General features: G+C 39.8%; 1 protein-coding gene across 3 annotated transcripts in view; it reads right to left on the reverse strand.

The window, feature by feature from the left end:
* The window catches only part of TSHR (thyroid stimulating hormone receptor), a 183542-nt gene that overhangs the window by 37998 nt on the left and 132194 nt on the right, over positions 1–13350 (reverse strand). For all 3 annotated transcript variants that reach the window (XM_023185143.2, XM_023185162.2, XM_023185154.2), the window contains exons 4-7: positions 9429–9503; positions 6317–6391; positions 4846–4923; positions 3049–3117 (exon numbers count right to left, since the gene is read on the reverse strand). In XM_023185143.2, the coding sequence (XP_023040911.1) occupies positions 3049–3117; positions 4846–4923; positions 6317–6391; positions 9429–9503 (297 nt within the window). The remainder of the gene's footprint in view (positions 1–3048; positions 3118–4845; positions 4924–6316; positions 6392–9428; positions 9504–13350) is intronic.

Here is a 13350-nt window from a genome sequence, read left to right on the forward strand (position 1 = left end):
TCAAGAGATACTTAGACAGTAAGTCATGGCACCAGTGAATTGAAAATCCATTGTCACTGACAGAATATCTCTGCTGTCAGCTAAGCCTCCCACAGAATCCATGATATGGTCTGAGGAGAAAGCTGGTGTGAAGGTACAGAGAGTCTCTATATATACAGCATATCCTCTAATAATATTGTCTCAGTCACTATTGTTTAGTTTGTTTTTTTTTTTTTTTCTTTGAGACAGAGTCTTGCTCTGTTGCCCAGGCTGGAGTGCAGTGGCACTATCTCCGCTCACTGCAATCTCCGCCTACCGGGTTCATGCCATTCTCCTGCCTCAGCCTCCCGAGTAGCTGGGACTACAGACGCCCACCAACATGCCTGGCTAATTTTTTGTATTTTAGTAGAGACTGGGTTTCTCCATGTTAGCCAGGATGGTCTTGATCTCCTGACTTCCTGATCGGCCTGCCTCGGCCTCCCAAAGTGCTGGGATTACAGGCGTGAGCCACTGCGCCCAGCCTGCTTACTTTTAATTAAAAAAAAAATCCTTTCCAGGCTGGGGCTACTGTTTGTGTGAAGTGTGCACACCTTCCTCATGTCTGTGTGGGTTTTCTCCAGGTATTCCAATTTCCTCCCACACCCCAAAGATGTGCATGTCAGGTTCCTTGGTGTGTCTAGATGATGACAGTCTGAGTGAGTATGGTGGTGTGTGTGGTCGTGTCCCATGTTGGGGTGACGTCCTGTGGACCTTAAGGTCTGAATTTTATTCTTTATCTTTAATAAATGATAATGTTTGAGGGTCATATCTTCCAATGACTAAATATGGCAGGAAAAACAGGCAGATCATTTGAAGCATAGATTCTTATCTTGAGCGCCAAAATCTTTTGCTTGTGGAAAAATGAATGTTTTAGAACTGAATTACCCTATATCCCAGGTTTCAGGTTCTTTTTCTAATCCACCATTCTGGAAAGGCAGTTTTAGTTCAGGCAAGAGTCAGCTGAACACACTGAATTCAGGAGCCATATTAACAGCTCTGGTTTCCCTGGTTGAAGATTTCCTACTCTCTCCTATCCCTGCCCTTGCTAATATGAGTCTTTGTTGCCTTAATGCTAACTAAACTTTTGATGTACTCTTTGTCTAGAACTGTGTGATGGTCATCTGAAATCTTTAAACCCTAAGTACCTACAAACTATCTTCATTATTTTAAGAAGTCTCCATACTCCATTCGTAGAAAATTTGAATTTGAAGATCATCACCCTGAGAGTCATAGCTTTCTAGGAATAGTTGAATCAAAGAGGAAAATATTGGGTGAAATTCATACAATATTAAAATCAAATACCACCTTTCCAGAATGTGGGATTAGAAAACGAACTGAAACCTGGAATACAGAGTAATTCATTTCTAAAACATTAATTTTGATAATGATTTAAAAAACAATGGGATAAATCTAGAAAAAATCTAGCTTATATGTCCAAAGAAGGAAGGCAATGTTATTCAATATTTAGTCTTCAGTTATTTTCTATCTGAGATGTATATTTTGGACTGGGTACACTTCTCTCTAATGTACTTTGACCTTTGATATTGCTGCCCTTGAGCTGACCCCACCAGAATGTACGCTCAGTGTGGGCAGGGAGCACATGGCTCCTGTTCATCTTTGTTTTCCCAGTGAATGGCACAGGGCCTGGTACATTGCAAGTGTCTAATAAATATGTTGAAAAGTAGATGAAAGATTGTAAGAAGTTAGTATCATAAAGTTAAGATGGAAGGAGGGTCTCTCCAATTCTGTAAATAAATTTGAGGGGGTAAGTACTCTATCGAGTCTTTTTAGACTTCACCTATAATTATGTATTAAAAAAGATAATGGAAATGAACCATTATGACTCCACAACCACACAATTGAGAGAATGGTACTGTAACTCTTCATTTCATAGAGACTGGTAGGAAGCACAAAAGTTGGCAAAGGGTGAGTCTTCACTTCAACAGAACTCAGGGAGCCTTGCCTCGGTGTAATGAGTTCAAACATTTTTTTACCATTTACCATTTAAAAATGAAACTGTTCCAGAACCTACCACCTAACCCCTAAACCAGAACATCAACCAAAATCACTTAATCTACATGCGTGTTCTTCTCCATCCAGAGCCACTGCATAGGGTTAGATAGCTTACTGACCTCACCCTTGCTACTTAAAGTGTGGTCTATGAACAGCAGTGTTGGCATCACCTGGGAGTTGGTTAGAAATACAGAATCCTGAGGCCAAACCCAGAGCTATGGAATCAGACTACATATTTTGATAAGACCCCCTCAGAGGGTCTGATGCCCAGGAAAGTTTGAGAAGCCCTGTACACAACAGATTTCAAGTCTTAAGTCCTTCAGATTTTGCAGGGATCACTTCTGGAATATAAAATTACTATGTATGAAATGTTTACAGTGAAAAAAACAGAATTAAAAAAATGAATACATAACAAAACACTACCAAAAATGAGCAAGTAAATTTGAAAAAAACAACAAATAGAAAAAGGTGAAATAGAAAAAATGTATCATTTGTAAAGAAATACTCAAAAAGTGTTATAAAACACATCAAACACAAAGTCTGTTGTTTGCTGTTTCAGCTGTTCCCAGAATTATTTATTTTTTGAAAAGGCAAAAGTTGGATATGATTTTTTAGCTATTTCTGAGTGAATCAAATATAAACTGACATCTTTCCCAAAAACATGTCAGAAAGGACTAAAAGAGAAATCACCTTATTTTCTGAAGAGCTTTGAGCTTCATTAAAGATACCCTTTTACTTCATGTACATAATAGATGAACATTTACACACACACACACACACACACACACACACACACACCAGGGAGAAAAGCTTTGGAACTTACCATTGGAGCTAATGTAAGTGTCCACTAAAGTGGGCCCCTGCCAAGTTCCTTGACCTCATTTCCGTATTGGTCACACTAACCCTGGGATGGAAGATGCTCTGGTAGAACCTATCTCTCAACAGAATTCTGCCCCATTGGATGGTTCTTCTTAGGGTAAGGAGAAGTGACAGTTTTCATGGCTACCCTTGACTTACACAGCATCCAGATTTGTCCCGTTGAAAGCATATCCTTGGATCGAAGTAAAGCCATTGTTGTACAGCTTCCTACAACCAACAGAGAGAAGAGAAATCAGTGACTGGTGAGCAGTGGTGCTGGCCTGTTTCTGGAGAGTTGGACTATATTTCTTTGGTGTCATAAATGTGCATAAAGGTGTTTCAGGTCCCACATATGTATCCCACGAGAAAATTGTCCAGTACGAGTTGTTGGAAACAAGATAATATTTCTCAGTGTAAATGCCCATTCTCCCAACTTAGCTCCTAGTATATTTAAGCTTTTTCTCAGAATCATATTTGCTTTGAGTAACAAACTTGTTACCATTAAAGATTTTAAAATAATATTCCATATACATTCAGAAAAAGGGATTTGAGGTTACAGTTAACCCAATATCAATAGTGGAGGAGCAACTGCAGTCTCTTAAGATAAACATTTTGAAAGACATTCATCTCAATGTGCATGTTTTTATTTTTTCATTAATATTTAAATGTTATTTCACCTTTGTATTTTATCCATCTTTTTATCCTCTGAGCTTATCATAGATTAAATATTTAAGGGTAATGGGCTGAATTAAATTAAACCTCATAGATGAATTTAAGAAAGTAGATGGACCACGTCCTCTTATGGATTTTTTTTTCTTTTTTTTTTTTTGAGACAGGGTCTCTCACTCTGTCACCCAGGCTGGAGTACAGTGGCTCAATCACGGCTCCCTGCAGCCTTGAATCCCTCGGCTTAAGCCATTCTCCCACCTCAGCCTCTCAAATAGCTGGGACTACAGGCATGTGCCACCATGCCTGGCTAATTTTTGTATTTGTTGCAGAAATGAGGTTTCACCATGTTGCCCAGGCTAGTCTCGACTTTTCCCAGAAGTCGAGGCAACTTCACTGGGCCCAAATTGATAAACTAGAAATGGCTCAGAAAATAGCCCCTTAGAAGAACTCTGTGAAGCTTGGATCCATTTTTCTGGGGAGTAATTTCATCAGGTTTTATCTGATAAAGACCCCCACCCCAACTTTAGTATGAGCAGAGAAATGAAACTGGGGTGACAATCCAGGCAAAAACTTCACCAGGCTTGAACTGGGGCAGTGGTCCTGAAAATAGAGAGGAGATCCTGCAGAGGTAGCTCTAACTCTACTTTGTGGCTTATACAATGAGAGAGGAATTTTCTACCAGCTTAGAGAATTAACTTATCCTTTATACCTCTATTAGATCTTCTCCTTTAGAACATTTTGTGAATATCCCTAATTAAGCATCTATTTTTGACCATCTAAAGGGCTTTGCCCCCATTCAAGCTCTGGAAACATGCTGACCTATAGCAGCACTGTGCTTTCTATGTAATGTTCCCTTACAGGAACTTAATAACAGTTTGTGATTACTGAGTAAAAGTGGGAGTGCAGAATTTTAAAGCCCTTAGTGGCACCACATTTTTTTAACTCAGTGATCTTGGTAAAATCACTTCAATTTGCTTAAACCCCAGTTCTTCTTCTGTAGAAATGGGAATACTTGGATACAGATGATCATTCCATAAGACCTGCAGGCCAACCTGCAGGTACCAACCACTGCCCTAATGGAATCGTCTTATCTTGTTACCTAAACTCTTTTGTAGTCTACAGAGTACCATCCCACAAGACAATACTCTTATTTAATTATGTAAAACACTTTGTACTCTATAGAGTATATATGATAAGGCAGTATGGCTCTTGGATGGTCTGTAAACATATGAAAATGGCTCGAAATAGAATTTAGTTGATGGAGGGAGTGGAACTGGTAATACTCACAGTGTCAAGGTTTCATTGCATAGTCCCTGAAAAGCATTCACAGGGATTGACGTCATGTAAGGGTTGTCTGTAATTTCACTGTGAGAGAAGGACAAAAACACTTAATGAAAAAATGTTTTCCTCCTGGAGCAGGAGTCTTGCTGCACATATGCACTTAAATAAATAACAGGACACAATATAGCTTAATCTTATTTCTTTTTAAGTTTCACTGACCCTTCTTAACCACTAGTGGCTCAGAGGTCTGGTGAGGTGGTGAGAGCTGTCCTAGACAACATGCACCTGGAGCCCAAGTGTGGGGTAAGCGAGAGAGCTTTAGGTGTGGGTGGAGGTCCCTGACTTAATCCTCATCTCGAGGGAGGCAGATGGATTTCAGAGGCTTCTCCTGAATCTACAACACTTTGTCCACAACAACTAGAGTTTTCTACATGCATGGACCTTTAAGAAGGTCAGGATAAAAGGATTAAATGATTTCATTCAATGAGTACTTCTAAAATGTCCTTCACTTGCCAAACTTCGCCAGGCTCCTGGAGAACCTTTCTACACCATCCTAGTTTCTGGAATATTGCTTACATTTTGAACTGAGCTCGTTTGCAGCAAAGAAGTATGATCAATTTTCTTTTCTAGCAAAACCCCAAGAGTTTGAAGCTTATCATTCTACCTTTTGCTGACTTTTTAATGCAAACACAACTTGTAATTCTCTCTGCCCTATGTGCTTTCATTCCTATACAATTAGTAAGACAATTGACCCATGTCACCAGCTTTGAAAAAGGGCACATGGCTGCCAATCAAAGGTCACAGGCAGTAATTTGAGTAACCACTCCTGACTGTCCTTTGAGACACTGCTCAGGCAAACTCACTTGAGGTTTCTATTCCTCAGTTTCCTCATTCATAAATGGAAAAGCAATAACTTTGTTTTATACCTTATAAGGTGACTGAGAGGAGCAAATGTCATGTGTGGGGAAAGTATTTAAAAAACTATTGAAACTATATGAAAAGTAAGGTATCATAGTTATCATCAAATATTCCTTCTATTCAACCATTCCCATTGGCAAAGAAACATTGCATAATTTCTTCCATTTAAAAACAAAAACACACACAAAAAATCTTTTCTCCTGACTCAATATCCTCCAATTACTGAGCTATTTTCTGCTCCTTTTAATAGTAAAACCTCTCAAAGGAGTTAATTATGGTAACTCTTTCTAATGCTCTCTACCCAAATCTCCCTTGAGCCCACTCCAACCAGCACTCTACTGGAACTGTTCTTGGCAGAGTCACCAACAACCCACATTGCTAAAGCCAGGGGTTATTTCTCAGTCCTTGCCTTACTTCATGCCAGTGTAGTCATAGCTGATCACTGCTTACTCCTTGAAACAATTGCTTTACTTAGTTTCAACCAACCCCCGTGACTGTATTCTAGTTCTTGTCAGTGACAAACAAAATATTGTCAAACATGGCATGTGTGCATACTTACAGTATAAAGAATATATCAGTGGAATAAACTTTGGTCAGGTCAGGGAACATTTTAAGTCCAGTGTTGAAAATGCCACTAAATTAATGAAAAAAAGAGGAAAAAAAAGCATAGAATTTAGGTAAAAATATCAGCACATAGGAAGGAGAATACTGTAATAGCTGAAAGCATGGGTTCTGAAGTCAGCCTGTAGTCAAACGCCCAACTTCTTCACCAAATATCTGAGTTACTATGGGCAAATTCTGATGGTTGGATGAGATGATATTCCCCCAATGCACAATAATTAATCCAGTCCACCGGTGTCAATACATCTGCTTGGCTTAGAATACTCTGGACATTGTTTTAACTGTGATTACTAGAAATATAAATTCAGTTTTCGTGTGTGTTTGTGTGTGTGTGTGTGTGATTTTCTTGTTTAATTGGAAAAAATTATGTGTGTGTTTGTGAAGGGCTAAAAAGAGGATGGGACAGGAAGATATGACTTTAAGCCAGCTTCATCTTTCAAGCTCTACATTACATTGTGCTGTTATTTTGCCAAGAATAGCTTTCCTACAGCAGTGACCTGAGAGTATCATTATAGCAGTACCATTAAAAAAAAAAAAATGTCCAGAGGGCCTTGCACGGTGGCTCACGCCTGTAATCCCAACACTTTGGGAGGCCAAGGCGGGTGGATCACTTGAGTCCAGGAATTCAAGACTAGCCTGGCCAACATGGCGAAACTCTGTCTCTACTAAAAATACAAAAATTAGCTGCGTGTGTTGACGTATGCCTGTAATCCCAGCTACTTGGGAGGCTGAGGCATGAGAATCGCTTGAACCTGGGAGGCAGAGGTTGCGGTGAGCTGAGATCACGCCACTGCACTCCAGCCTGGGTGACAGAGGGAGACTATATCTCAAAAAAGAAAGTGTCCAGAAAAGGAAGGAAACCAATTAAAGACAATGTCTTCACCTTCCGAAGTTTATATCATCTGCAGAAAAATGTTAAGATTAAAAGACATGCATAAAACACCATGCACACAAAAATTCTCAGGCTCCTGATGCCTCCCAGATTTAGTTGGTTTAACATTTGTTGCAGCTACTTGAATTATTTAGAAATTTTTTTTTTTTTTGAGAATTTGGCATGGCATAGAGCGAGACCTAGACACTACCCAGTAAGGCTCAGGGAAAGTCTTCTGGTAGAAAAACCATATCCATTGATACACCTTCTGAGGCAAATTCAGACTTGACTCCTAGAGAAGAAGGCATAGGATTTGAAGAGGCAGCAGGAGCCAGAGGTCTCAAAACAAGCAAATGGGAGGGACATTCCAGATAACTAAGGAGAGAGGTGAGATTCCATAAGGTATATTTGAAATACAGTAAACAAAACTAGTTCAATTGTAATCACTGCTCACGAAGAATAGTAGGAGGAAAAAAGGTCTAAGAGTCAAGTGGGTCCATATACTTAGACCAAGACCTTTCTAGGCTTCAAAAACCTCAAACAAATCCCTTAAAACCATCCTGTGGGTCTTCTTTCTGATGTCTTCTCTAACTACCTCAACCCCTAAACACTGTATATGTCTCTCCTTTGTCACTTTCTATTATTCTTCTGTAGGAGAGGCACTTTTCAATTTCATACACATCTCCCCAGTGAGATTGCAGGCAAGGACAATGTCTTAGAAACCTGTATGTTCCCCACAGAGCATAGAGTGGGGGATCATCACATCAAAGGGTTATTATATTATTTGAAACTCAGAGTCCATAAGAAGAGTGATTGTCTTGTCCCATATGTTTTCATGGCTTTCCAGACATTCTTTCATCTTCATATCCCATCAGTGTCTTCTATTCCCCTAGCATCTCTCACACTCACCTCTTTAATATGCAACTATTGGCTGGGTGCCATGGCTCATGCCTGTAGTCCCTTTGGGAGGCTGAGGTGGGTGGATCCCCTGAGGTCAGGAGGTTGAGACCAGCCCGGCCAACATGGTGAAACTCCATCTCTACTAAAAATACAAAAATTAGTTGGGCATGGTGGTGCATGCCTGTAATCCCAGCTACTCAGGAGGCTGAGGCAGGAGAATTGCTTGAGCCTGGGAGACGGAGGTTGCAGTGAACCAAGATCGCACCTCTGTACTCCAGCCTGGGCAACAGAGCAAGACTCCATCTCAGAAAAAAAAAAAGCAACTGTTTTTAGTTCACCAAAGAAGCTTTGTGGATCCCTATCTTTGTGTCTTTATCATGCTATTCCATCCAGCTAAATTTCTTTTCTGTCTCTCCCCATTCTTGTTCAGGACATCCTCTATTCATCCTTAAAGGCGTATCTCATAAAATATCTATGATTACGTAAGTTTGTTTTAAAGGTCTGGATGAAGATGAACTGAAATGTTAGTAGTGCTTATTTTGGGGTATCGGGATTAAGTTTTTTAAAATTTTTCTTCTTCATACTGTTTTTGTTTTCTAATTTTTATAATGCATGCAAGCACGAAAAAGGACTCTTCCACCTGGTATCCAGAGGACCTGAGGTCATACAGACACATCCACTGAACACATTTTACTCTGTACTAGGCAGTAAAGACTCAACAGAGAAAAAAATGTTGTGGTCCCTGTATTCATGGAGCTTATGGTCAGCTCATAAGTGTTATCAAAGCAAAGCAATGATAAGAAGAGTGATTATCACTCCCACTCCAGCAGTTGAAGTGGGAGGTTGAAACTGTTGTCGCTTCTGTTTTCCCTCCGCTCCCCACAAAAGTGCATTTTGCCCTTTGTGGTTTTCTTTCCCATGTAACAGCCCCTCTAATACTGTTGTGATACCCCTTTTCAAACAAAATTGACCAACTGGCTCTCAGAGTTTTGTTGTGTTTTGTTCTGAAATACTACATTTAAGGACCACACATACACAATAGCATTTTCTCTTTCCTGTTTCTTGGAGCGGGTCTCTGGTCCCAGCACTATGTGCTGACTTTTGAATAGGTTTTAAAAATGTGGACCATTTCACCCGATACCTTGCCCTGACCCAGGCTATACACCATTAAAATGAACCTGAATCCACGTCATCCTCGGGAGATTCCTGGGAGACAACAGCAATAAATCTTACGCCCTCTCCCCAAAAAAAGTAGGATGGGAGAGGATTTAATACTTACAGGAACTTTAGGAGGGGGAGCTCTTTGAGGGCATCAGGGTCTATGTAAGTTAAGCTCCTGGTATTCCGAATTTCTCTATATAAGTTACAAGGAACACAGTCACTATATTACATCCGTATCTGTTCTTATCAAAGACAAAACAACATAAATCAGTTTTAACAAATGTTCATGAGAAAAATTTACATTTATGTGGTACCACAGGGACTGTAGCTGCCAGGGGTCCCATCAACAACAAACTACTCCTGTCTCCTCATGGGGACCCAATGGCTGGTCAGCTCTTTGAATCATTGGCTTGGTTTCCATCCATTTTAATTTATGGGCTGCATTTTTCTTAATTGTAGTATCAGTTTTTTTTTTTTTCTTTTAGATTTAGAGAAAAAAGGAAAAAACACTCCAGTGATTTGGTGAGGAGTTGAAGACAAATATCTTTATTATTTATAAGTATTCTGGCCAAGACAATTAGTGTTGGAGTGGGAGGTTGAGGGAATTTTATGCTGAATCACAGCATAGCAAGATGGGCAGTGAGGCTCTGTCATTGCCATACCAGATGTACAGAAGTGGTATGTCTTCACAGTTTGCTTGTGTTTATTTTGTCATGTCAGCAATTTAAGACTCTTCTGCATGTATAGTGTGCTATCGTGTGTCAGTAACTTACATACTTAGGTTTACATAAATGCTGATCAAGAATGCACAGTTAGTATTAGAGAAATAAGTGACTGCTAGAAATGAACTCTCAATGATTAAATTAAACATATTCAACATAGGTTGATTGGCTAAAAGAGTTTAAGGCATTCCCTATGCTTACCTGAAAAGTATATAAGAACCCAGTAAACCTTTAGCTTTTCTCCTTAGGAATGGCACCTAAAGGAACCAGCATCCAGTCATTGGCGGTGCCAATCAGAAAGTTTAGAATGTGACCTCTGTAATTTTTTAAGTTTTATTGAAAAAGAATTTACATTCCATAAACTTCAAACATTGTATGTAGGCATACAATTCAATGATTTTTAGTAACATTACATAACTGTGAAACCATCATCACAGGTTAGAACATTTCTATCAGTGATAAAAGTAACCATAGGCCCATATGCAGTTAGTCTCTACTTGCTCCTTTATGCTTAGAAACCACTGATCAGTGTTCTATCTTTATAAATTTGCCTTATCTGGACATTTCATATAAATGGAATCATATAACAGGCAGTCTTTTGTGTCTGCCTTCTTTCATTTAGCATAATGTCTGTGAGGTTCATCCATGTTGTAACATGAATTAGTAGTTCATTCCCTTTTCTTTCTGAATAGCCAGATGGACTTGAGATAGAATCTTGGCTCTGCCACTTCTGATTATATGACCTTGGACAAGTTTCTTGGCCTCTTTGAGCCATAGTTTCCCTGTCTGTAAGATAGGAACAATTAATAACACCTCTTTTGTGGGGCTCTTGTGAGGATTAAACAATATTCATGAGGGATTTTATGTTTGGCCTTCACATAGTTAGGGCTCTATAAATAATGTTTTTATTACTGCTATTTTCATAAGTGCAATGAAAGCTAGAACAGACATCAGGGACTTGGGATTGGAGATGTTGTGACATTCTTGCAAAATTAGAAAAAGCCCTCTAGTTTTTTCAACTAGATATTTCAACTAAGGACACTGAATATGAAATAGACTTTGGAAAAGACAGGATGGAGTTAACTCTGAGAACAGAAATCACCTACCCCTGTCCTCCCTACACACACAGCTTACTGTCTATAATAATATACCCTTACTGGTCCATTGTCCTCATTAACATAACTACTATTCCAGTAGACTCTTGCCCAGGCAAATTGCTTTATTGTTCATTACAGAGAGTTTTTGAAACAAAGAACCATCAACACTTCAACAGAAAGCAGCAAGAGTTTATACCCCAAGATCTTAAAACTCCTCACTTCCAAATCCTAAACTAACATGTCATGATTTTTACCCAAACAAGACCCTGCATGGAAAGACCCTCTTTAGACAATCTTTCATTTTTTGTCCTGGCTTTAAAATGCAAGCCCGTATCCTTGGAATTCCCTCTGTCCTGAGCAAAATGTGACAGTTGGCCACCCTACTCCAAAATCTCATAATTTTCCCACCTTGCCCCTCTAGAGACTATCAATCTCTGCTGAGGTAATTCACGCTTTCCAGGGTGAGCAATAAACTCCTTGCCAGAGCTTTCCACTGGGGGAGGAGGGTTTGAACTTCTGTCAGAGACAAACAAATGTAAACCAGGTGCAGGAGTTTGGAAATTGAGCGGGGTTTGCAGTCTGGAAAATTGCTCCACAAGAGACTACGGTTGAACAAGTACTCTTGAGTGAGTGGTCCGAGAGAACATCACAGTTAAAGAAAATGCAGCCCACCTGGGTCAGCTGAAAAGGTAGCGAATAAAAGGGAAAGGAAATGCAGCTGCTAGAAACAGTTGATTCAATGAGGCTGGCAACTTACCTGGAGGCTGGAAGAGGAGAAATGTGGGAGAGGCAGCAAGGAGAGAGAAGGAAACATGAAAGAGGAAAGGATTTCTGGAAGGAAATGTAAGAGCTACAAAGAAGAAAGATGAATCAGAGACCCCACAAGAAAACACAGGGAAAAGAAGCTGCTTTCTGAGGTAAGGCAACAGCTCATCACTTGCTCACAAGTGACTTTTGAAAAGTATCTCCTGAAGCAGAGAAGGGGTGGAGTGGTCGTAGACTGCCAGTAGTTTAGCTAAATGGAGAGAGATAACAGCTGGGCATGGTGGCGCATGCCTGTAAGCACTTTGGGAGGTCGAGGCAGGTGGATCACTTGAGGTCAGGAGTTCAAGACCAGCCTGGGCAACATGGTGAAAACCCGTTTCTACTAAAAATGCAAAAATTAGCCAGGCATGGTGGCTATGTCTGTAATTCCAGCTATTCGGGAGGCTGAGACACGAGAATCACTGGAACGCGGAAGGCAGAGGTTGCAGTGAGCCGAGATTGTGCCATCGCACTCCATCCTGGGCTACAGAGCAAGACTCTATCTCAATCAATCAATCAATCAACAGAGAGAGGTAACATAAGAAGCAAACGCAGCTAGTAAAATCTTTTCAAAGACAGGAGGAAAGGAAGGGCAGAAGAGAGTACAAAAGAACATCTAATCAGAGAAGGGTGAAAGAAGCATTCAAATTTGAATGTCTTCAAGCATGCCTGTGAGGGTGAATTTAAATCACACCATTCTGAGTTAAGCAATTATGGCCTGAGTGTGCAGGAGGCTAGCTATGCTGCCAGAAAACTGGAGACATTGGAAGAAAGAAAAGCGGTTTGTAATTCAGCACACTAGGAATGGAGATGCCCTCCAGAGCTGAAGATGGCTGTGCCTCGAGCAACCTGAGGCCCTGAGTGATGATTGCCTGAAGGTGGCTGCTCTGCATGCCCACTCATCCATCCAGTACTGTCCCATGAGCAAGAAGTAAACCTCACTCACTTAGGGCTATTACATGTCTGTATTTTTGTCTATTTCTTATAGTAATTCACCTGCCCAAACTAATAAGCATAAATAAAATTCCAAAAATATAGTATCAGTTCACAGTGGTCACATCTAGTAGATAGGTTTAAAAAGATGGAATGTGTAATTTTCACTTTTTATTTTGTCTTAATCAAAAAAAAAAAAAGAGGATGCAAAAAATCTCAAACTTTAAAAACAAAAAAGTAAAGCTTTATATATTCTATATAAAAAATAACATTAAAATATGTGCCCAGATAGGCTGCTTAAATATGCTGTTTTATGGAGCAAGGCTCTTTTTTCTTTGTTGGGGGAAATATGAAAGGCTCTTAAAGCATATTTATTAGAAAAATTCAGCTTTGGAAGATGATATGGTCTGGCTCTGTGTCCCCACCCAAATCTCATCTTGAATTGTAATCCAAATTGTAATCTCCAGGTTTTGTGGGAAGGAAC

This window comes from Piliocolobus tephrosceles, chromosome 6 (genome assembly GCF_002776525.5).
Source record: "Piliocolobus tephrosceles isolate RC106 chromosome 6, ASM277652v3, whole genome shotgun sequence".
Lineage (NCBI taxonomy): Eukaryota > Metazoa > Chordata > Mammalia > Primates > Cercopithecidae > Piliocolobus > Piliocolobus tephrosceles.